Source organism: Heterodontus francisci, chromosome 32, assembly GCF_036365525.1.
Source record: "Heterodontus francisci isolate sHetFra1 chromosome 32, sHetFra1.hap1, whole genome shotgun sequence".
Taxonomy (NCBI): domain Eukaryota; kingdom Metazoa; phylum Chordata; class Chondrichthyes; order Heterodontiformes; family Heterodontidae; genus Heterodontus; species Heterodontus francisci.
Window position 1 is genome coordinate 54,581,701 of NC_090402.1, and position 26,046 is coordinate 54,607,746.

The following is a 26,046-nucleotide window of genomic DNA, read 5'->3' on the forward strand; positions in this document are numbered from 1 at the left end:
AGAGAGAATCTAACCATCTCCCCTTGATGTTCAACGGCATTAATTGGCATCCATCCATCTACAAAAGTTGATGGCCACAAAGCAAGCAATCCATTTAGGTGGGATGTCTTCTCGGTGGACCTTTGCTGATGACTGTGAAGGCAAATCCTTGAGAGGCAGGTTCTGCCACAACTGCCACATGTGAAGCTGCCAAGTGTTTGTTGTTGTTTGACTTTGGCGCCTGTTGCCAAGCCGCTGCAGCATTGTGGTTGTGCACACCAGTCCACAGGATGTGTCACCATTTCCCTCTTTCACCAGCTAATGACTCCCAGGTGCAAAAATTGACATTTAGGGCCTTCATGTCACACTTGTAAGTATCCTTGAAGCGGAGCTTTGGGCACCCCACTGGTTCTCTGGCCCAGGCTACCTCACCATACAGAAGGTCCTTGGGCATGCGACCCTCTTCCATCCTGCGGACATGTCCGATCCACCGAAGCCATCTGTTTGATTAGTGCCAACACACTTGGGAACTCTGCCTTTGAGAGGACTACCACATTTGTGATTTTGTCCTGCCAGGATATATCCGTAATGCTCTGCAGACAGTGAAGATGGAAATTATTGAGCTTCTTTTCCTGGTAGCTGTAAGTCACCCATGTTACACAGCCATACAGCAAGGTGCTGAGAACACAGACCTTATAAACCATCAGCTTGGTCCGAAGGGTCAGCTTGGTGTTATCCCATGTGCGTTTCGTGAGACAGCCGAAGGGGGTAGCTGCTTTCCCTATGTGTGTATCAAGCTCTGCATCAAGGGACAGATTGTCACCATGGATCCAAGGTAGCAGAATTTGCTAAGCACTTCCAGTGGGGTGTTATTTAGTGCGATCGGATGGAAATGCAACACCTTGTCCCATGACAACTGTTTTCTTAATGCTTATAATCAAGGAGAACAAGTTACAGGCACAGGAGAGACAGTCCATGAGTCTTTGTAGCTCCGTTTTTGTGTGAGCAACTAGCGCAGCATCATCAGTCTAGAGGAGTTCTCTGATCAGGATGTGATTATATTTTTGCCTTTGATTTTAGCCTTGATGGATTGTACAGTTTGCCGTCTGACCGACTGTGCAAGTAGACTCCTTCTATATCTGCAGGGAAGGTGAAGGTAAGGACCATGGAGAAAATGATGCCAAACAGAGTGGGGGCTAGGACACAACCCTGTTTCACTCCATTCTTCACTCCGAAACTGTTGGAAGTGGAGCCATCAAACTGAACAGTGCCGTGCATGTTGTCATGGAAGGAGTGGATGCGACTGAGGAGCTTCAGTGGACAGACACTTTTTTCCAAAATTTTGTAAAACCCTGCTTTGCTGATGGTGTTGAATGCCTTAGTGAGATTTACAAAAGTAAGGTAAAGGGGTCTACTCTGAGCTCTACACTTCTCTTGTCGCTGGTGTATGGAGAAGCTCACATCCACAGGAGATTTGCTGCCACGGAAACTGCACTGCGCTTCCGGGTACACTTGGTCTACAAGTAAATGGAGTCTTTTAAGTATGACCCTAGCAAAGGCCTTTCCCGTGACGCTAAAGAGTGAGATGCCCCTGTAGTTGTTGCAGTCTCCGTAGTTGCCTTTGTGTTTATATAGTGTGTCAATTTTGGCATTACACATCTGTGGAAAAGAGCCTACTTTCCAGCAGAGAAGGAGAATTGCATCAATGACAGATATCATCTCAGCTGAGTAGGTTTTAAACCAGGCTTGTTGCAGGTTCCGCCTTGACCAAATGATGCTTCATAGATGAGCTGAGTGACTTCCAAGCTTCTTCAATGCCGGCATCAGGGCTTCCCGTTTGCTTTGGTGGACAGCAAATGTTCTAGTGACAGTGCAAAGTGCTGGTATTTGGCATCATTGCTTGTGCAAGAGATGTTGATGTGTGGCAGGCCATTGTGTTTGGAGCCATGGAACTTTTGGGGATGCACCTTCACTCTGCTGGTGAGAGAGTGATCGGTGTTGCAATTTGTGCTATGGTAGGTATGGGTGTGAAGAACATCGGGCAGATCACGCCTCCTCGTGATGACTCAGTCTAGTTGGTGCGAATGACCAGACATTGGATGATGTCATGATACCTTGCGATGACGTCTGCCCTGGAAGGTGTTGGTGATGCAGAGTTCATTCAGGGCACAAAGCTCAAGAAGGCATTGTCTGTTAGCATTGATCTTGCCCACCCCATGACAACCAAAGCATGTTGGCCATGAATCACCGTCTGTCCCAACACGTGCATTGAAGTCAGCCAGGATGAACAGCCTCTCGCCATTTGGGATGTTCCTCAGAATGTCACCTAGGGAGTCACAGAAATGCTCTTTATCTGAGATGCTGGAGTTCAGAGTTGGTGCGCAGATTCATATAATGTTGACTGTGCCTCCATTGGATGATAACCGTAGGGGGATGAGGTTGCTACTGGTGACTCAATTGACTGTATCAGTGGTTGCTCACTGCGAAGCCTATACCATACTCACGGTGATCTTCAGGACTCTTTCCATGACAGTAGAAGGTGTAATTAGCCTCTTGAATAGAGCCTGTGTCAGTGAATCTGGTTTCTTGCAGAGCGGCGATGTTGATACCTAACTTGTATAGCTGACGGTCAATTAGGGCTGTCTTGTGTACACTTGCTGTGCAGTGTGTTCATTCCAGGACACATAGCTCCCAAGCCAAAAGGTTACCTTTCTTTGTTTGCTGTGTAGTCTAGGCATGGTTTCAGGAGGTGTGGACTTGCCTAACATCTGTAACCCTCTCTTGACCTCGTAGGCTGGTGTCCAGAGGAAAGACAAAAGCTTATTCGTCTGGGGCCTATTCGGTTTGCAGGAGTTGCTGGAAGGTGCTAACTTGAGGGACACACCAACCACCTAATGGGACTCCATTCCAGATTTTGACAGGTTTACTCCCTTAGCCATTAGATCTTGATGTTGTTGTTAATGTTGAAGGCACCAACCGGCAGGGCCCAAGATCAGCACAAAGGTAAGTGTGATCTTGTCCTCCAGGCGTGCGAAGGGAACAGGTCACTGCTTCCCACCCCCAAGTTGCCACCTCCATCCTCCAAAACCTCCAGTTACTACGCCCTCAGATGGTCAGTCTGAGATGACTATAGGTCGTTTGGGAGTGAACGCCGCGCAGGCGAGTGATTTTCTAGCCAGGAAACAGCTGAAGCAGAAAAACCAGTATAACTAGTAGCCAGTCACAGGCTCAGCAGGAGATTGAAATCTCAATCACATTAGTGGTGGGGGAAGGGCAGTAAACTGATCAAAGTTTACTTTAAATTTCACAACAGAGCCGCAATTCAGAGACAAAGGTGGGTCTTGCATTATAACCAGTGTAGCTAACTACATTCTACCATATCACAGTTCTCAAATGATTTGCACCTTCCTCACCCATATTGTGAAATCACAGCAGCACTGTGGCAGTAGCCTGCTTCCCTGCCCTCAACAGTATAACCATCACTGAATCACTCAACATCCTGGGGGTCACACTGCCCAGAATATAAATAGTATAGTAGCCAAATAAATACTGTACCTACGAGAGCAGGGCAGAGGCTTGGAATTCTGTGGTGAGTAACCCTCCTGACTCCCCAAAGCCTGTCCACCATCTACAAAGCACAAGTTAGGAATGTGATGAAATACTCTCCACTTGCCTCGATGAATGCAGCTCCAACGACACTCAAGAAGCGCGACATCATTCAAGACAAAACAGCCTGCTTGATCAGCACCCATCCACCACAGGTGCACAGTGGCAGCAGTGTGTACCATATACCAGATGCATTGCAGCAACTCGCCAAGTCTCCTTCAAAGGAACCTTTCAAACGCGTGACCTCTACCACCTAGAAGGACAAGGGCAGCAGACGCATGGGAACAGCATCATCTGCAAGTTCCCTTCCCAGTCACACACCATCCTGATTTGGAATTATATCGCCATTCCTTCACTGTCGCTGGGTCAAAATCCTCCAACTCCTTTCCTAACAGCACCGTTGATGTATCTACACCACATGGACTGCAGTGGATTAAGAAGCATCTCACCACCACCTTCGAGAATAATTAGGGATGGGCAATAAATTCTGGCCAACCGTGACGTCCACGTCCCAAGAATGAATTTTTAAAAATCCATTTGTTCCGTTCTGACTCATGTTTATCCAGCTTCCCCTTTAAGCTTAAGCTATTTGCCTCAACCACTGTTGTGGTAGTGAGTTTCACATTCTCACCACTCAGTTCCTTACTGGATTTATTAAGTGACTATCTTATATTTATAGCCCCTAGTTTTAGTTTCTCTATACTATAAAACCTGTCACAAATTTAAAGCCCTCTATCAGGCCACCCCTCAACCTTTTCATTGTACAGGAAGAACCTCAGCCTATTAGTCTTTTCCGATAGTTTCACTTTCTCCAGTGCTTCTATACTTTTGTAATATGGAGCCGGTCCTACCTGTCAGGGGTGACAGCTATGTCTGGGTATATGATGCTGGTGGGTGCACAGAGGTTATTGGTGGCATTAAGGCCACTTGGAGCTGGTAGAGGGATAGCGCAGGACGTAGACACAGCATTCCTTTTAAATATGAAAGATTTATTTTTCATTGAATACAGAACACACTGCACTACATGTGATGCAGGGCTGGGACCAAGAACCTGGGTCAGTGATTTTATTCGCTGATGGTTGAATTTCAAATGTTGAGTGGAACTGAACAGTTAATTAGGATTTTAAGGTGTCCATTTGCACAGGGACCAAGTTTACAGGAAGCTGAACTAGAATCTCTGACTTTTAATGCAATATCACTGGTAGCAGAGAAAGAGCCTAATTACTCTCAGCTTCTGTGTAGAATCAGTCACACAGTCTGTGCTTCACATACCCCATGTTCTGGAATATTCCTGCACTCCTTTCAGGGAGGAAATCTGCCATCCTTACCTGGTCTGGCCTACATGCAAGTTCAGACGCACAGCAATGTGTTTGACTCTTAAATGCCCTCTGAAATGGCCTAGCAAGCCACTCAGTTGTACTAGGGCAATTAGGAATGGGCAATAAATGCTGGCCTAGCCAGTGATGCCCACATTCTATGACTAATAAAAAATAACTGTAACTGTAACACAAGGCGCGGTTTTACCTTAAATGGTAGATGGATTAAAATACTGCAGTAGGGTTGACTTCTGGAGGCTTTGGAGAGGGTACTGAGGAGGTTTACCAGGATCTTGCCTGGTCTGGAGGGCATTAGCTATGAGGAGAGGTTGGAAAAACTCAGATTGTTTTCACTGGAACGACGGAGGTGGAGAGGCGACATGATAGAGGTTTACAAAGTTATGAGAGGCGTGGACAGAGTGGATAGAAGCTTTTTCCCAGGGTGGAAGAGTCAGTTACTAGGGGACATAGGTTTTAAGGTGTGAGGAGCAAAGTTTAGAGGGGATGTGCGAGGCAAGTTTTTTTACACAGAGGGTGGTGAGTGCCTGAAACTTGCTGCCAGGGGAGGTGGTGGAAGCAGATACGATAGCGACGTTTAAGAGACATCTTGACAAATATATGAATAGGAAGGGAATCGAGGGATATGGGCCCCGGAAGTGCAGAACGTGTTAGTTTAGGCAGGAATCAAGATCGGCGCAGGCTTGGAGGGCCTAATGGCCTGTTCCTGTGCTGTACTGTTCTTTGTTCTGCTTATATTTCTACATTTCTCTATGCCGTTTCCCTTGAACATCTTCCCTTTATTTGTCCAGTGGATGAAGTCGAGCCTCTGCTTCACTGATAGGAAGTCTACCAGGGTTCCTGTTCCCTTTTGTCAATCCAGGAGCCCTGGCTAATGTCTAAAAACAAAGACTTTTTAGTGAGATTAAGACAGTGACATTAGTTTATTGTCCATCCCTATCTGCCCTGGGAAGATGACTGCTTAGAGGTTGGGAGTTAACATAATCCAGCAGCTTTCAGTCTTTTTGTTTCTAGTTTGTGTCCAAAATTTGCTGTGGTGAGATTTTAAAATTTTATTCTGAAGATGTGGGTGTCTGTCATTTATTGGCTATCCCTAGTTGCCCTGAGAAGGTGGTGGTGGTGGGCCTTCTTAAACTGCTGGTAGCAGGTTTAATACAACTGAGTTGATTGCCAGAGCAGTTAAGAGTGAACCATGATGGTGTGGGACCAGAATCACACCCAGGCCAGACTGGGCAAGGATGACAGGTTTCCTTCTCAGTTGCGTTTTTAACAACAATCTGACAGCTTTGTGGTCACTTCCAGGAATATAAATAGGAACAGGAGCAGGCCATTCAGCCCCTCAAGCCTGCTCTGCTATTCAATAAGATCATGGTTGATCTTCGATCTCAGCTCACTTTCCTGCCCTATCTCCATATGCCTTGTTTACCTTAGAGTCCAAAAATCTATCAATCTTGGCCTTGAATGTACTGAACGACTACCCTCTGAGGGTAGAGAATGCCAGAGAATCTACTGATAGCAGGTTTTTACTTACTTATTTTTAAACTGAACTCACAATCTCTGATCTATTAAACCAGAAACCTAACTACTGCAGCAACCTGGTGTGTGAGATTTGATCTTTAACTTGCTAGATTAGTACCATAATCATTATGCTAATTGTAAGGTGCTGTGCAGAGATATTTTTGACACGAGGGCACTGCAGAACTCTCCATTTTCACTGCAGTGAACTGTTAACATGCACATCACTCAAAATCCTGCAGGTTAGAACTGGCTCTGCTGTGGGTAGGTGTGCCTCACAGTGAGTAATAACTGAAGTAAACATGCCAAGATTCAGAGACTAGCACATACTAGACAATGCAATAGCAGCTTAAAAACACACAATATACTGTGGGCCCATCAAAGAATAAGTGGGATTCAAAGATTCACACACTCAGTCCAGAGAACTCTGTGCCCTCCTGAATCTGTTTGCTGGGTAGAGAATGTAAAGATATTAAAATGAACATTTTATTAAATATTTTACATTAGAATTACAGCATCCAACAAGACAAATACAATTTTAAAAGCAGAATTGCGGCGCTGGGGAAAAGCCCCAGCCCAAGGAGTCAGGTTTGTTCTGTTGTCTGTGATACTACACTAGGTTAACTTATCCAGCACTCAGCTAACAGGGCCCATGTGTCAGGCAGCTGTGGGATGGGCAGAATGTAGGTGGTCACTGCTTTACTGAACTGTTGGCAGGACCTGTTAGTTAACAAACAATATGTGAGGATGTGCACATTAACCAATGCTCATCTGCAATCGCCTTGCATTTTACCCAACAGTTGTAGATGAGTAACATACCTGACAAGCTGTGTGCGAGGGATGGCGAGGAAAGTCACAGCTTAGAAAATGCTCATATTTTGACATTCTCCTCTCCAATTCCCTCTTCCTGAAGGTGTGAACTCTGATGGGACACACAACGCATTACTTAACAGCTTCAGAGCTCACACACCCACTCACTGTCAAAGTCACTTCTTATTGTTGAGCCAGAAAAAGGAGAATTTCTTGTGACTGGGTTTGGTGCTGATGATGCGCAGGATGCGTGGAGAGCGCCAGACCTTCAACGTACAGTCGTCACTGGCTGTGATCAACATCTCCTGATCCACAGGGCTGAAGGCCACAGAATTCACCACATCTTCATGCTGGAGCTTTGCCAGGCAAATGTTATAATGTCTGTCCCAGATGTAGCCATGCCGGTCCTCAGCACCACTGGAGAATGAGAAAGAAAGAGAGACACACAGGTATAAAATGTGAAGAACCAGCTTCCAGACTTCACCCCAATACAAAGTCCAATCCATCACTGACCCCCAATACACAGTCCAATCTATCACTGACCCCCAATACAGAATCCAATCTCTCACTGACCTTCCCCTCAATACAGAGCCCAATCACCGACCTTCAACCAATGCAGAGCCCAATCACTGGCATCCCCAATAGAGCCCAAACTATCATGGACCTCACCACCCCCTCCAATACAGAGCCCAATCTATCACTGACCTTCCCCCCCGCCAATACAGAGCCCAATCTATCACTGACCTCCCCCCTCCCCCCAATACAGAGCCCAATCTATCACTGACCTTCCCACCCCAATACAGAGCCCAATCTATCACTGACTTTCTCCCCCCCAATACAGAGCCCAATCTATCACTGACCTTCCCCCCAATACAGAGCCCAATCTATCACTGACCTTCCCCGCCCCCCACCCCCAATACAGAGCCCAATCTCTCACTGACCTTCCCCCCCCCCAATACAGAGCCCAATCTATCACTGACCTCCCCCCCCAATACAGAGCCCAATCTATCACCGACCTCCCCCCTCCACCCCCAATACAGAGCCCAATCTATCACTGACCTCCCCCCCCCCACAATACAGAGCCCAATCTATCACCGACCTTCCCCCCACAATACAGAGCCCAATCTGTCACTGACCTCCCCACCCCAATACAGAGCCCAATCTATCACTGACCTTCCCCCCAATACAGAGCCCAATCTATCACTGACCTTCCCCTCCCCCCACCCCCAATACAGAGCCCAATCTATCACTGACCTTCCTCCCCAATACAGAGCCCAATCTATCATGGACCTTCCCCCAATACAGCGCCCAATCTATCAGTGACCTCCCCCCTCACCCCCACCCCCCAATACAGAGTTCAATCTCTCACTGCCCTTGCCCCAATAGAGCCCAATCATTGACCTTCTCCACCCCCCCAAATACAGAGCCCAATCTATCACTGACTTTCTCCCCCCCCAATACAGAGCCCAATCTATCACTGACCTTCCCCCCCAATACAGAGCCCAATCTATCACTGACCTTCCCCTCCCCCCACCCCCAATACAGAGCCCAATCTCTCACTGACCTTCCCCCCCCAATACAGAGCCCAATCTATCACTGACCTCCCCCCCCAATACAGAGCCCAATCTATCACCGACCTCCCCCCCAACCCCCAATACAGAGCCCAATCTATCACTGACCTCCCCCCCCCACAATACAGAGCCCAATCTATCACTGACCTCCCCACCCCAATACAGAGCCCAATCTGTCACTGACCTCCCCCCCCACAATACAGAGCCCAATCTATCACTGACCTTCCCCCCAATACAGAGCCCAATCTATCACTGACCTTCCCCCCTCCCCCCACCCCCAATACAGAGCCCAATCTATCACTGACCTTCCTCCCCAATACAGAGCCCAATCTATCATGGACCTTCCCCCAATACAGCGCCCAATCTATCAGTGACCTCCCCCCTCACCCCCACCCCCCAATACAGAGTTCAATCTCTCACTGCCCTTGCCCCAATAGAGCCCAATCATTGACCTTCTCCACCCCCCCAATACAGAGCCCAATCTATCACTGACTTTCTCCCCCCCCAATACAGAGCCCAATCTATCACTGACCTTCCCCTCCCCCCACCCCAAATACAGAGCCCAATCTATCACTGACCTTCCCCCCACAATACAGAGCCCAATCTATCACCGACCTCCCCACCCCAATACAGAGCCCAATCTATCACCGACCTTCCCCCCCAATACAGAGCCCAATCTATCACTGACCTTCCCCTCAATACAGAGCCCAGTCATCACTGATCTCCCACAATACAGAACCCAATCCATCACGCACCTTGTCCCAATATAGAAGTAAATCTAACATGGACCTCCTCCCAATGCAGAGCCCAATTTACCATGGACCTCCTCCCAATACAGAGCCCAATTTACCATGGACCTCCTCCCAATATGGAGCTCAATCTATCATGGACCTTCCCCCAATACAGAGCCCAATCTGTCATAGAAAGTTACTGCACAGAAGGAGGCCTTTGTGCCTGTGCTGGTTCTTTGAAAGAGCAGTTGTGCTTAGTCCCACATCCTGCTTTTTGTCCATAACCCTGTAAATTCCTCATCATCACGTACCTGTCCAACTCCCTTTTAAAATTATTTATGGAATCAGCTTGCATCACCTTTTCAGGTACAGGATCCTGACAAATCTCAGTGAAAAGAATTCTCCTCATCTCTTAATATCTTCTGTCGATGATTATAAATCAATTACTTCAGGTTTTTGATGCACTTGCCAGAGGGAGCAGTTTTTCTGCATCAACTCTATCGGAGCCTCACATCATTTTGAAAACCTATCAGGTCACCTCTTAACGTGCTTTGTTCCAAGAACAACCCTAATTTTTTAAACCTTTCCTCATAACTGAAGTTCCTCATCCTGGTAAACCTCCTTTGTCCTTTTCTAACATATTTAAATCTACCCTGATGTGTGATGACATGAAGGCCCTAAATGTCAACTATCACACTTGGAAGTCACTAGCTGTGAAAGAGGGAAATGGTGACACATTCTGTGGACTGGTGTGCACCACCATGATGACGAGCTGCTGCAGCAGCTTGGCAACAGGCGCCAAAGTCAAAAACAACAACTGACAGCATCACTTGGCAGCTTCACGTGCAGCAATTGTGGCAGAACCCGCCTTCAAGGTTTGCTTTCGGCACAGATGGTGGCCATTCAGCCCATTAAGTTTATGCCAGCTCTTCACAGATCTAGGCAGTCAGTCCCACTCCCTGGCTCGATCTCTGTAGCCCTACAAGTCTACTTCTCTCAGGTGGCCATCCAACTTCCTCCTGAAGTAATTGATCGCCTTGGCTTCCACCACCCTCGTGGGCAACGAGTTCCAGGTCATTACCACCCACTGCGGAAAAAAATGCTTCCTCATATTCCCCCTGCATCTTTTGCCCAAAATTTCAATCTGTGTCCCCTAGTCCTTATTAATGGGAACAGTTTTTTCTTGTCTAACTTATCTAAGCCTGTCATAATCTTGTACACTTTTATTAAATCTCCCCTCAATCTCCTTTGTTCGAAGAACAAACCCAGCTTTTCCAACCTAACCTTGTAACTAGAATCCCCCATCCCAGGGACATTTCTGGTAAATCTCCTCTGCACCCTCTGAAGAGCCCTCACATCCTTCCTAAAGTGTAGTGACCAGAACTGGAGGCAATACTGCAGTTGGGGCCGAACCAGAGCTTTATAAAGGTTCAGCATAACTTCCCTGCTTTTGTACTCAATGCCTCTATTTCTGAAGCCCAAGATCCCATATGCTTTACTAACCACTCTTTCAATATATCCTGCCACCTTCAAAGATCGATGCACACTCTTTATTGCCTCTCCCTATCCCTTCTGCCAAAATACATCACCTCACACTTGTCAGTATTAAATTCCATCTGCCACTTCTCTGCCCATTCTGCCAGCCTATCTATATCCTGTTACAGGCAGTTCACATCATCATCACAGTTTGCCTCACCTCCAAGTTTGGTGTTGTCGGCAAATTTTGAAATTCTAAGATCCAAGTCATTTATATATAACAAAAAAAAGCAGTGATCCCAGCACTGACCCTTGGGGAACATCGCTGTCGACCATCTTCCAGTTTGAAAAGCAACCATTTACTCAGACTCACTGTTTTCCGTTCATAAGCCAATGTTTATTAACCAATTGGACACTGACCCTCCTATTCCATGAGCTTCAATATTCTTAACCAACCTTTTATGTGGTACCTTTTCAACTGCTTACTTAAAATCCAAATGAACAACATCCACTGCATTCCCTTCTTCAACCTTCTCTGTAACTTCATCAAAAAATTCAATTAGATTAGTCAAGCATGATCTTCCTTTTGCAAATCCATGCTGGCTATCCTTAATTAACTCGAACCTCTCCAAGTGTCCTCTGATATTTTCCCTGATTATTGTTTCTAAATCCTTACCCAGCACTGATGCTAAACTAACCAGCCTGTAGTTACTAGGGATGTCCTTACACAAAGCCAGCGTGCTCTTGATATCACATGGGGTGAACTGAATTGGCTGAAGGCTGGCTTCTGTGATGTTGGGACCTCAGGAGGAGGTCAGGTCAAAATGGATCATCCACCATGTTGATCCCCTCCTTTAAGAAATGTTAAATTTCTTCTCATTTTTCAATATACTTCAAGGAAATAGGTGAAGAGTAATAGACCCGTAATTGGCATTTGGTCCTATCTTGGACCTTCTCCCTGTATACAACCCAATCTATCATGGACCTTGCCATACAGAGTTCATTCAAAAATGCCGATTCCCTTCCTTTAAGAAACTTTAAATTCCTTCCCTTATCCCCCTGAAACAAAATTGAGCAAGTGCTGTCAATGTAAGTCCATGTTTTGATGCAACTCTTTATAGGTTAGCCCTCAATAGTTTCTCCATTAGCATGGCACCAATTCTCTCAGCCTCTAGAGGTTAGTGTATTGGACCACAACAGGTGTTGCTATAGATCACCCCTAGAGTTATTAAGATAGATGGTTGGATCCTTCCTGTCAACTCTCACTAACCTGATTCGCCCCCATGAAGATTCACCACCTGGTGTGATATAGAAGGGCAGGCAGCACCTGTGGAACCTTCGGAGAGGGACAACAGGGGAAAGAGAACCCAGAGGTTACCTGGCAACGTAATCCCTGCTGACATCCAGAAAGATGAAGAAGCACTCATCATTGGGAGTGTAGGCTGTGTGCGCCCTCAGAGTCTGAGTTACTTCCCGCATTGTCTTCAAGTCAAACACATGGATGTCAATCTCCTCTGCGATGGGTGGAGGGTTCATGGGATCACTGATGATACAGCCCTTGGGCCAGGCCCGACTGTTTACATATAAATACCTGAAAGGAAGAACAGTGCAGTATCAGAATGATGATATAATTAGCAATATACCGGATAAGCAGTCCAAGCTGGGACCCTGTGCTGGGTGAGAGTGGAAGCTGGGACCCTGTGCTGGGTGTCAGTGGAAGCTGGGATCCTGTGCTGGGTGTCAGTGGAAGCTGGGATCCTGTGCTGGGTGTCAGTGGAAGCTGGGATCCTGTGCTGGGTGAGAGTGGAAACTGGGACCCTGTGCTGGGTGTCAGTGGAAGCTGGGATCCTGTGCTGGGTGAGAGTGGAAGCTGGGACCCTGTGCTGGGTGAGAGTGGAAGCTGGGACCCTGTGCTGGGTGAGAGTGGAAGCTGGGACCCTGTGCTGGGTGTCAGTGGAAGCTGGGACCCTGTGCTGGGTGAGAGTGGAAGCTGGGACCCTGTGCTGGGTGAGAGTGGAAGCTGGGACCCTGTGCTGGGTGAGAGTGGAAGCTGGGACCCTGTGCTGGGTGTCAGTGGAAGCTGGGATCCTGTGCTGGGTGAGAGTGGAAACTGGGACCCTGTGCTGGGTGTCAGTGGAAGCTGGGACCCTGTGCTGGGTGTCAGTGGAAGCTGGGACCCTGTGCTGGGTGAGAGTGGAAGCTGGGACCCTGTGCTGGGTGAGAGTGGAAGCTGGGACCCTGTGCTGGGTGAGAGTGGAAGCTGGGACCATGTGCTGGGTGTCAGTGGAAGCTGGGACCCTGTGCTTGGTGTCAGGGGAAGCTGGGACCCTGTGCTTGGTGTCAGGGGAAGCTGGGACCCTGTGCTTGGTGTCAGGGGAAGCTGGGACCCTGTGCTTGGTGTCAGGGGAAGCTGGGACCCTGTGCTTGGTGTCAGGGGAAGCTGGGACCCTGTGCTTGGTGTCAGGGGAAGCTGGGACCCTGTGCTGGGTGTCAGGGGAAGCTGGGACCCTGTGCTGGGTGTCAGGGGAAGCTGGGACCCTGTGCTGGGTGTCAGGGGAAGCTGGGACCCTGTGCTGGGTGTCAGGGGAAGCTGGGACCCTGTGCTGGGTGTCAGGGGAAGCTGGGACCCTGTGCTGGGTGTCAGTGGAAGCTGGGACCCTGTGGTCTGGAGACAGGGAGAGGGAGTGACCTGTGGTCTGGAGACAGGGAGAGGGAGTGACCTGTGGTCTGGAGACAGGGAGAGGGAGTGACCTGTGGTCTGGAGGCTGGGAGAGGGAGTGACCTGTGGTCTGGAGGCTGGGAGAGGGAGTGACCTGTGGTCTGGAGATAGGGAGAGGGAGTGATCTGTGGTCTGAAAACAGGGAGAGGGAGTGACCTGTGGTCTGGAGACAGGGAGAGGGAGTGACCTGTGGTCTGGAGACAGGGAGAGGGAGTGACCTGTGGTCTGGAGACAGGGAGAGGGAGTGACCTGTGGTCTGGAGACAGGGAGAGGGAGTGACCTGTGGTCTGGAGGCTGGGAGAGGGAGTGACCTGTGGTCTGGAGATAGGGAGAGGGAGTGACCTGTTGTCTGGAGACAGGGGGAGGGACTGACCTGTGGTCTGGAGACAGACCCATCCCAATGATGTGACCGTGGACATCAATTGTGTAGTCCAAAGGATCAAAGAATTCATTTGAGCTGCGTTCTTCCCCCAACACCGGTCCTGATGTTGTCATGTGATGAGGCAGAATTTGTTTAATACCTGCAATTATACAAAGATTTACAGAAATCCAATGAGAAAGCACACCTCCTTAAAGCACTCCCCCTTAAACAGGCCACCAAAGTCCTGTTTATCGAGTTGGAATTTTCTGCCAGACGTCCCACCCACGCTTCCTTGCCTTTCCTCCACTGCAGGAACCACAGGTACCTCACCAGCTTTTTGACTGTGGGAATTATCATTCCTACCCCTATTCCTGTCCTTTCCCCAACATCCAAACAACATAAAACTTCAAAAATGAGAAAGAAAACATTCTGTTTTATTTTTAAAAGGAAACACTGCAAATGTGAAATAAGAACCAGGTTTACCAGACTGATTCCTGGGATGGTGGGACTGACTAGGAGGAGAGATTGAGTCGGTTAGGATTATATTCGCTGGAGTTCAGAAGAGTGAGGGGGGATCTCATAGAAACCTATAAAATTCTAACAGGACTTGACAGGGTAGATGCAGGAAGGATGTTCCCGATGGTGGAGGAGTCCAGAACCAGGGGTCATAGTCTAAGGATACAGGGTAAACCTTTCAGGACTGAGATGAGGAGAAATTTCTTCACCCAGAGAGTGGTGAACCTGTGGAATTCGCTACCACAGAAAGCGGTTGAGGCCAAAACATTGTATGTTTTCAAGAAGGAATTAGATATAGCTCTTGGGTCTAAAGGGATCAAAGGGTCTGGGTCGAAAACCGGAACAGGTTACTGAGTTGGATGATCAGCCACGATCATAATGAATGGCGGAGCAGGCTCGAAGGGCCGAATGGCCTACTCCTGGGCTCCTATTTTCTATGTTTCTAACATGCCAGGCAATCAAGGCAGGTAAGTGGGTGTCTGAAAAAGAGATAACAATATGAGTGGGACCACTGATGAAGGGTTCAACCTGAATCATCAATCTTTCTCTTTCTAGATCTGATTTTAATACACGGTAAAAATTAATCAACCCAAATTCACAATATGGCACCATGAAACAATATTTAAATGCTGTAAGTCAGGAGATGGGGATGGGTAACTATAATCACGAGAAGAGACTCGAGACACTGGGACTGTTTCTACTGCAGTAGCGAAGTCTAAGAGCGGATTTTCTTTAAATTCTGAAGACTTTTGACCAAGAGTAGGAAAAGACTATTCCCTCTGGTTGGGGTTCAATGTCAGAGCTTGGGGAATTGTACCCCAACAAACCACAGGGGAGTGAACTGGGGATGACCTGTAACCTCCCTCCACCCAACAATCCTCCGAGATCTTTGAACTCCACAATTCTGGTCTCTTGAGCATCTGCAGTTTAATGGCTCCTCCAGTGGCGGCTGTGCCTTCAGCTGTCTAGGCCCTAAGCTCTGGACACTGACAACACAGCTCTACCTCACCACCAGCTCTCCAAACCCTTCCACTCTCTCTAAACTGTCTAATTTCTTGTCTGACATCCATTATTGTTTAAGATTGTCTCCGGTACTGATGGTACAGGAAGAGAGTGGGACAGTGGGATTAGTTTGGGATTTATACAGGGCTATGGGGAGAGCACAGGGCAGTGGGATTAGTTTGGGATTGATATAGGGCTATGGGGGAGAAAGAGGAGCTGTGGGATTAGTTTGTGATTTATATAGGGCTACGGGGAGAGTGGGGCAGTGGGATTAGTTTGGGATTGATATAGGGCTACGGGGAGAGTGGAGCAGTGGGATTAGTTTGGGATTGATACAGGACTATGGGGGAAAAGAGAGTGGGGCAGTGGGATTAGTTTGGGATTGATATAGGGCAACGGGGAGAGAGTGGGGCAGTGGGATTAGTTTGGGATTTATATAGGGCTACGGGGAGAGAGTGGGTCAGTGGGATTAGTTTGGGATTGATATAGGGCAACGGGGAGAGAGTGGGGCAGTGGGATTAGTTTGGGATTTATATAGGGCTACGGGGAGAGAGTGGGGCAGTGGGATTAGTTTGGGATTGATATAGGGCTACGGGGAGAGTGGAGCAGTGGGATTAGTTTGGGATTGATACAGGACTATGGGGGAAAAGAGAGTGGGGCAGTGGGATTAGTTTGGGATTTATATAGGGCTACGGGGAGAGAGTGGGTCAGTGGGATTAGTTTGGGATTGATATAGGGCAACGGGGAGAGAGTGGGGCAGTGGGATTAGTTTGGGATTTATATAGGGCTACGGGGAGAGAGTGGGGCAGTGGGATTAGTTTGGGATTGATATAGGGCTACGGGAAGAGAGTGGGGCAGTGGGATTAGTTTGGGATTGATACAGGGCTACGGGGAGAGAGTGGGTCAGTGGGATTAGTTTGGGATTGATACAGGGCTCCGGGGAGAGAGTGGGGCAGTGGGATTAGTTTAGGACTGATATAGGACTATGGGGAAAAGAGAGTGGGGCAGTGGGCTTAGTTTGGGATTTATATAGGGCAACGGGGAGAGAGTGGGGCAGTGGGATTAGTTTGGGATTGATACAGGGCAACGGGGAGACAGTGGGGCAGTGGGATTAGTTTGGGATTGATATAGGGCAACGGGGAGAGAGTGGGGCAGTGGGATTAGTTTGGGATTGATATAGGGCAACGGGGAGAGAGTGGGGCAGTGGGATTAGTTTGGGATTGATACAGGACTATGGGGGAAAAGAGAGTGGGGCAGTGGGATTAGTTTGGGATTGATACAGGACTATGGGGAAAAGAGAGTGGGGCAGTGGGCTTAGTTTGGGATTTATATAGGGCTACGGGGAGAGAGTGGGGCAGTGGGATTAGTTTGGGATTGATATAGGGCTACGGGAAGAGAGTGGGGCAGTGGGATTAGTTTGGGATTGATACAGGGCAACGGGGAGACAGTGGGGCAGTGGGATTAGTTTGGGATTGATATAGGGCAACGGGGAGAGAGTGGGGCAGTGGGATTAGTTTGGGATTTATATAGGGCTACGGGGAGAGAGTGGGGCAGTGGGATTAGTTTGGGATTGATACAGGGCTACGGGGAGAGAGTGGGGCAGTGGGAATAGTTTGGGATTGATATAGGGCAACGGGGAGAGTGGAGCAGTGGGATTAGTTTGGGATTGATATAGGGCTATGGGGGAAAGAGAGTGGGGCAGTGGGATTTAGTTTGGGATTGCTATAGGGCTCCGGGGAGAGAGTGGGGCAGTGGGATTAGTTTGGGATTGATATAGGGCTACGGGGAGAAAGCTGGGCAGTGGGATTATTTTGGGATTGATACAGCTATGGGGAGAATATGGGACGACACAGTTATTTTGAGATTGATAAAGGGCTATGTGGGTGGCACGGGGTGGGGAGGGTGATGTTGTGGGGCAGTGGGATTACTGGCGCTGCCTCCCCTGCAATGAACCACCCCTACCTCCATCACAACCCCACACACATTGGCCCACCTCCCCTGCACTGGCCCCACACCCACACACTGAAAGCCCTCACCCCATACTGAAGCCGTGCATTATGGTAATCTCCACTTGTCCATCCTCCACTTGATGCTGGGCATAGACAGACCTCACCGGCATTATAACTCCAGCCCAATATCATTCTGGATGGATACAGAGCAGTTTCATGCCCAAAGCTGTTGACACCCAGCACCAACCTTCCTGGAGCAGGGCCTGCAAATACACAAGGCTCCTTTCCACCCAGTAGAAAGCAGAGAGGGGTTAAAGTAAACGTAAGCGAGCTCGGGGCATTGCACACCAACCAATCACATGGAGGGGAATGAACTGGGGTTGACCTGCAGCTCCCCCTTCTTCCCTCAACAAACCCTCCGCGATCTCAGGGCTTCTCAAATTCTGGCCTCTTGAGCATCCCAGAATTTAATAGCTCCACCATTGGCGGCTGTGCCTTCAGCTGCCTAGGCCCCAAGCTCTGGACACTGCCAACACCCAGCTCTACCTCACCACCACCTCTCTCTCTCTCGAGCCCTCCACTCTAAATGGACACACTTAGATGAGCAGAAATTTCCTCAAGCTTAATACTGGTCCCCCTGGCAAACTCTGTTCCCTAGTTACTGCTTCCATCCCTTGCCCTGGCCAATGTCTGAGGCTGAACCATTTGTAACCTTGATGTCATATTTGACCCCAAAATTGAGCTTCAATCCACATATTTGTGCCATCACCAAGACCACTATTTCCATGCCTACTTCAGTTCATCTGTCGCTGAAACCCTCATCCATGCCTTTGTTACCTCTGGATGACTATTCTAATGCTCTCCTGGCTGGCCTCCCACGTTCTATCCTCTCTAAATGTGAGGTCACCTAAACTCTGCTGCCCGTGTCCTGGCTCACACTAAGTCCTGTTCTCCCTATCACCCCTGTGCTCACTGACACTGGCTTCCAGTTAAGCAACAGCTTGATTTTAAAACTCTTAAACAAAAACAAGAAATGCTGGAAATACTCAGCAGGTCTGGCAGCATCTGTGGAGAGAGAAGCAGAGTTAACATTTCAGGATTGACCTTTCATCTGACCCTTCATCCATTCTGAAGAAGGGTCACTGACCTGATACATTAACTCTGCTTCTCTCTCCACAGATGCTGCCAGACCTGCTGAGTATTTCCAGCATTTCTTGTTTTTATTTCAGATTTCCAGCATCTGCAGTATTTTGCTTTTATTTTAAAATTCTCGTCCTTGTTTTCAAATCCCTCCACGGCCTTGCCTCTCCCGATCTCTCTAATCTCGTACAGACCCACAACTCTCCGAGACATCTTGACATCTGGCCTCGAGCATCTATAATTTTAACTGCTCCACCATTGCTGGCCCTGCCTTCAGCTGCCTAAGCCCTTAAACTATGACGTTCCCTCCCTAAATCTCTCCGTCTCCTACTTTAAGATGCTCCTTAAAACTCTTAGGTCACCTATCCTAATAGCTCCTTCGGTAGCTCAGTGTCAAATTTCATTGGATAATTGCTTCTGTGAAACACCATGCTCATTTTATTATGTTAAAGGTACTATATAAATGCAAGCTTTGTTGTTACCAAAGTCCTTCTGATACCAACAATACTCGGGTTAAGCATATTATTAACCATGAGGCTTTGCCATTGCACTTGGAGCCTACCTATCTGATGGGGAGTGTAGGTAAGGCTTCCTGTGGTGAAGATCAGGTATTTCTTGTCTAGTCTTGTCTGCTGTTCTGACAGGAGGTCCATGTCTGCAGACTTCGTCTTGGCTTGGAGAAAAAGTTTTGCCACTCGTGCCTCTATCTGTTTCTCATCCATCAGGGGCTGCTCACCCCCTAAGAGCACACTTCCCTCCTTCTCCTCACTATCCTGACTGCTGACCATCATCTCGCTTAGGCTCTCACTCCTGTGCTTCGGTTTGCTGCAAACTTCGTCCTCGCTGTCACTTCCCAGGTCGAACACTTGTGGGCTTGAGGTGGCCAGTTGCTCCTCGGAGCCCAGCAGCAAGTCAGGAGCGTTGTGTCGGCTGCAGTCTGCCACCATGACCGTGCGAATGGTGCTGGCATTCAGATTCTGCAGCTGGAACAGTCTCTTCACCACATTTATATTTTCCGATTCGATATCCTAGAGTGAGGGAAGGGGATTGAGGGCATCATTAGATAAATACAGCAGAGACCAACCATTACCAACCACCACTACCCCAACTTTCCACTCAAGCTAGAGCTAAATACAGCAGATGCTAGAAATCTGCAATAAAAATGGAAAATACTGGAATCTTTGCGGCACAGTGGCGCAGTGGTTAGCACCGCAGCCTCACAGCTCCAGCGACCCGGGTTCAATTCTGGGTACTGCCTGTGTGGAGTTTGCAAGTTCTCCCTGTGTCTGCGTGGGTTTCCGCCGGGTGCTCCAGTTTCCTTCCACCGCCAAAGACTTGCAGGTTGATAGGTAAATTGGCCATTATAAATTGCCCCTAGTGTAGGTAGGTGGTAGGGGAACATAGGGACAGGTGGGGATGTGGTAGGAATGTGGGATTAGTGTAGGATTAGTATAAATGGGTGATTGATGGTCGGCACAGACTCGGTGGGCCGAAGGGCCTGTTTCAGTGCTGTATCTCTAAATAAAGTAAAAACCAGGCAGCATCGATGGGGAGAGAAACAGAGTTAATGTTTCAGGTCCCTGACCTTTCATCAGAAGTGGGGGCAGTTGGAGATTAAACTTGATTCAGCAACTGCAGAGAACAAGAAGTTCAGCCAGGCAGAGGGTGGTGCTGGATGGGGACTGTTTGGGTCTCCGTTCATCCGATGATGAGAGGCTGAGTAGAGCAGAGAAGGCCAAGGGGGGACCTGATTGAGGAATACAAAATTATGAGGGGCATTGATAGGTTAGATAGGAAGAAACGTTTTCCCTTAGTGGAGGTGTCAATAACCAGGGGGCATAAATTTAAGGTAAGGGGCAGGAGGTTTAGAGGGGATTTAAGGAAAAAAAATTTCACCCAGAGGGTGGTTGGAATCTGGAACACACTGCCTGAAGAGGTGGCAGAAGCAGGAACCCTCACAACATTTAATAACTATTTAGATGAGCACTTGAAACGCCATAGCATATAAAGCTATGGGCCAAGTGCTGGAAAATGGGATTAGAACAGTTTGGTGCTTGATGGCCGGCACAGACACGATGGGCCGAAGGGCCTGTTTCTGTGCTGTATAACTCTATGACTCTATATTCTCTGGAGTTTAGAAGAATGAGAGGGGATGTCATTGAAACAGACAAGATGCTGAAGGGTCTGGATAGGGTAGATACTGAAAGATTGTTTACACTGGTCAAGGAATCTTAAACAGGGGGCACAGTCTCAGGATAAGGGGCCGATCATTTAGGACGGAGATGAGGAGAAATTACTTCACTCAAAGGGTTGTAAATCTTTGGAATTCTCTACCCCAGAGGGTTGTGGATGCTCCATTGTTGAATACATTTAAGGCTGGGATAGATAGATTTTTAGTCTCTCAGGGAATCAAGGGATATGGGGAGCAGGTGGGAAAGTGGAGTTGAATGGCAGAGCAGGCTCGGTGGGCCATGTGGTCTACTCTTGCTCCTATTTCTTGTGTTCTTGTGAATACAGTGTAGAATCTTAAAATTTGCTGCCGAAACCCGACTTGGAGGTGAGGCAAACAGTGAGGATAATATGAACTGCCTGCAACAGGACATAGATAGGCTAGCAGAATGGGCAGACAGGTAGCAGATGGAATTTAATACTGACAAGTGTGAGGTGATGCATTTTGGCAGAAGGAATAGGGAGAGGCAATATATACTTAATGGCACAGTTCTAAAGAGTGTACAGGAACAGAGGGACCTGGGGGTGCATGTGCATCGATCTTTGAAGGTGGCAGGATATATTGAGAAAGTGATTAATAAAGCATATGGGATCTTGGGCTTCAGAAATAGAGGCATTGAGCACAAAAGCCAAAAGGATATGCTGAACCTTTATAAAGCTCTGGTTAGGCCCCAACTGGTGTATTGCATCCAGTTCTGGTCACCACACTTCAGGAAGGATGTGAGGGTCCTTGAGAGGGTACAGAGGAGATTTACCAGAATGGTTCCTGGGATGGGGGAATTTGAGTTCACAAGGTTAGGTTGGAAAAGCTAGGTTTGTTCTCCCTGGTAGAACAAAGTAGATTGAGAGGAGATTTAATAGAAATGTATAAGATTATGACAGACTTCGATAAGTTAGACAAGGAAAAACTTCCCATCAACAAATAAAACTTGGACTAAGGGACACAGGTTGAAGGTTTTGGAGAAAGGATGCAGGGGGAATATGAGGAAGCACTTTTCTACACAGTGGGTGGTAATGACCTGGAACTCACTGCCCACGAGGGTGGTGGAAGACGAGACGATCAATGACTTCAAGAAGAAGTCGGATGGCCACCTGAGAGAAATAGACTTGCAGGGCTACGGGGATCGGGCCAGGGAGTGGGACTGACTGAATAGTTCAATGGAGAGCTGGCACAGACACAATGGGCCGAATGGCCTCCTTCTGTGCCAAAAATGACTCTACGATTAAGTGGAGGGCTCGCAGGCTGTCCTGACGGGAGGATGGAAGTGTAGAGAGACTGAATACCCTGGTTTGGGGACACGAATGGGTTGAAGGGTTGTGATTACAGAAATGGAGACTTTCAGGGCCAAAAAACTGGAAATAGCAACCTGAAATGTTAACTCTGTTTCTGCCTCCACAGGTGCTGCCAACTCACCAAGGCTCCTTCGACAGCACTTTCCAAACCCGTGACCTCTACCACCTAGAAGGACAAGGGCAGCAGATGCATGGGAACATCACCACCTGCAAGTTCCCGTCCAAGTCACACACCATCCTGACTTGGAACGATATTGCAGTTCCCTCACTGTCGTTGGGTCAAAATCCTGGAATTCCCTTCCTAACAGCACTGTGGGCGTACGTAACCCACATAGACTGCAGTGGTTCAACAAGGCAGCTCACCACCACCTTCTCAAGGGCCATTAGGGGTGGGCAATAAATGCTGGCCAAACCAGCGACGTTCACATCCCATGAATGAATAAATAAGAAAAGTAAGACCTTCTGACTGTTTTCCAGCAGTTTCTGTTTCGCTCTCCAAGTCCCTTGGTACATTCCCAAGCCCCAGTGGTTCACTATACACACAGGACTTCCTTTGCTGCTGTGGTGGAGGAAGAGCCCTCAGAATATCAGGCCAGTCCTGGTCAGGCACATTGCAGGGATTTAAAAGAGAGAGATTTTCCATGAGAGGGAGAGAGACAGAGAGAGAGAGCACTGTGAGAACAGTGAAATGTCCGAGAGCACAGTGCGGATAAAGAAGCAGCAGAGACAGAGAGCGTACTGTGAAAGGAAACCAAGAAAGAAACATCGAAGTGTGAGGTCGCAGGAAAGCAGATAAGTGATTGGTTGGTTGGTAAGAATAGTAGCACAGAGTAGGTCTCGAGGCATTAATCAAAATGAATAATTTAAACAAGGTATCAACTAGATTCTTAAAGAGGGAATAGAGATCTTTTTAGATCATGAATGGGCACCTACAATTCCAGCATAATGTGGAAATTCCAGGACACGTCATATATCCTGGGTGACCACATGTGTAGGATGTGTCTCCAGCTGCTTCAGCTCAAGCTCAGGATATCTGTGCTTGAGGGGCAGCTGGAGTCACTGCGGAGCATCAGGGAGAAGGAGAATTTCCTGAACCGCATTTTGCAGGAGGTGGTCACCCACAGGCAGTAAGAGTTCAGGATACTAAGAAGATTGCCATTGGAAGACTAGGAAGAGGCAGGACGTGCAGGAGTATTCAGGTACTCAGGTACTACGAATTTGAGATTGCTGGGAGTGACAATACCCTGAAGGAATGCAGCCCAGACCATGGCACCAATAGGCAAGGGACTGTACAAGAGGGAGCAACAAAGTGTAGAAATGCAATTGTTACAGGAGATTCCATAATCAGGGGGACAGACAGGCATTTCTATAATCGTCATCGTGAGTCCCGCCTGGTGTGTTGCCTTGCTGGTGTCAGGATAAAGGACATCACAGAGAGGGTGCAAGATATTCTGCAGGGGGAAGTGAGTGAGCCAGAAGTTGTGGTACACGTTGGAACCAACGGCATAGCAAGGGCAGATATTGAGGTCCTAAGGTTAGAATTTCAGGAAATATAGAGGAAGTTAAAGAGTAGGATCTTGAAGGGCGTAATCTCTGGATTACTCCCTGTGCCATGCGTTAGCGAGAGCAGAAATTAGAAGATTGAGAGGATGAATGCGTGGCTTGATGCATGGTGCAGGAGGAGGGCTTCAGACTCTTGGGACACCTATTCAAAAGGGACAGGTTGCACCTCAACAGGACTGCAACCGATGTCCTTGCGGGGAGATTCACTGGTTTGGTTGGGGAGGTTTAAATTCAATTGGCAGGGTGATGGGCACCAGCATATAGAAGCAGAAAAGAGGAATAAGGTGCATAATGTGAGTGTTGGATAGTAGTAGAAAAGGGAGTAGTTCCATATTAGACAGGAGCAGACTGAGAAGGGCTATGAGGAATGCAAAGACAGGATTACAATGCATGTATGTATGCATGTAAACACACAAAGTGTGCTGAATAAGGTTGGTGAGCTACAAGCATAAATAGCAGTATGGGAATATGATGTAGTGGCAACAACGAAAAATTGGCTTAAAAATGGCGATGACTGGCTGCTTAATATGCAAGGATATAAAGTGTTCAGAAAAGATAGAGAAAGAAAAAAGGGAGGCGGGGTGGCAGTACTGATTAGGTAAGATAGTGTAGTTTATTTTTATTCATTCGGGGGGTGTGGGCATTGCTGGCTAGGCCAGCATTTATTGCCTATCCCGAATTGCCCTCGAGAAGGTGGTGGTGAGCTGCCTTCTTGAACAACTGCAGTCCTTAGGGTATAGGTGCATCAACAGTGACAGGACAGAGACAGGAAGCGAGTTACTCACTGCAGAATTCCTAGCCTCTGACCTGCTCTTGTAGCCACAGCATTCATGTGGCTGGTCCAGTTCAGTTTCTGGTCAATGGTGACCCCCAGGATGTTGATACTGGGGCATTCAGCAATGGTAATGCCATTGAATGTCAAGGGGAGATGGTTAGATTCTCTCTTTGAGATGGTCATTGCCTGGCACTTATGTGGCAAGAATATTACTGCCACTTATCAGCTCAAGCCTTTATGTTGTCCAGGTTTTGCTGCATGTGGACATGGGATGCTTCAGTATCTCAAGAGTCACGAATGGTGTTGAACATTGTGCAATCATCAGCAGACAACCCCACTTCTAACCTTATGATTGAAGGAAGGTCATTGATGAAGCAACTGAAGATGGTTGGGTGTAGGACACTACCCTGAGGATCTCCTGCAGTGATGTCCTAGGACTGAGATGATTGACCTCGAACAACCATAACTATTTTCCTTTGTGCTAGGTACAACTCCAACTTGGAGAGTTTTCTCCCTGATTCCCATTGACTCCAGTTTTGCTAGGACTCCTTGAAGATGCTTTGATGTTAAAGGCAGTCACTCTCATCTCACCTCTAGAGTTCAGCTCTTTTGTCCATGTTTGGACCAAGGCTGTAATGAGGTCAGGAGCTGAGTGGCCCTGGTAGAACCCAAACTGAGTGTCAACGAGCAGGTTATTGCTGAGCAAGTGCACTGTTGACAAACCCCTTCCATCACTTTGCTGATGATGGAGAGTAGACTGATAGTGCGGTAATTGGACGGGTTGGATTTGCTTTTTGTGTACTGACAAGGAAAAACTGTTCCCATTAACTAATGACACAAGGCTAGACATCCTGCGGCAAGTAACTCACCTCCCCAAAGCCTGTCTATCATCTACAAGGCGCAAGTCAGAAGTGTGATGGAATACTCTCCACTTGCCTGAATGGGTGCAGCTCCAACAACACTCAAGAAGCTCGACACCATCCAGGACAAAGAAGCCCACTTGATTGGCACCCCATCCACAAACATTTACTCCCTCCACCACCGACGCACAGTGGCAGCAGTGTGTACCATCTACAAGATGCACTGCAGCAACTCACCAAGACTCCTTAGACAGCACGTTCCAAACCTGCGAACTCTACCACTTAGAAGGACAAGGGCAGCAAATGCATGGGAACATCACCACCTGCAAGTTCCCCTCCAAGCCACATACCATCATGACTTGGAACTATATCACCATTCCTTCACTGTCGCTGGGTCAAAATCCTGAAACTTCCTTCCTAACAGCACTGTGGGTGTACCTACACCACATGGACTGCAGTGGTTCAAGAAGGCAGCTCACCACCACCTTCTCAAGGGCAATTAGGGATGGGCAATAAATGCTGGCATAGCCAGTGACACACCCACATCCCATGAATGAATTAAAAAAAACACAAGGACTAGGGGACAGAGATTGAAGATTTTGGGCAAGAGATACAGG

At 47.9% G+C, this 26,046-nt stretch overlaps 1 protein-coding gene across 1 annotated transcript in view; it reads right to left on the reverse strand.

The window, feature by feature from the left end:
- Window positions 1–6,906: 6,906 nt before the first annotated feature.
- The window catches only part of fbxw5 (F-box and WD repeat domain containing 5), a 123,749-nt gene continuing 104,609 nt past the window's right edge, over window positions 6,907–26,046 (reverse strand). Inside the window, exons 6-9 of the mRNA XM_068012836.1 lie at window positions 19,272–19,737; window positions 14,115–14,262; window positions 12,401–12,613; window positions 6,907–7,661 (exon numbers count right to left, since the gene is read on the reverse strand). Coding sequence (XP_067868937.1) covers window positions 7,421–7,661; window positions 12,401–12,613; window positions 14,115–14,262; window positions 19,272–19,737 — 1,068 coding nt within the window. The 3' untranslated portion in view covers window positions 6,907–7,420. The remainder of the gene's footprint in view (window positions 7,662–12,400; window positions 12,614–14,114; window positions 14,263–19,271; window positions 19,738–26,046) is intronic.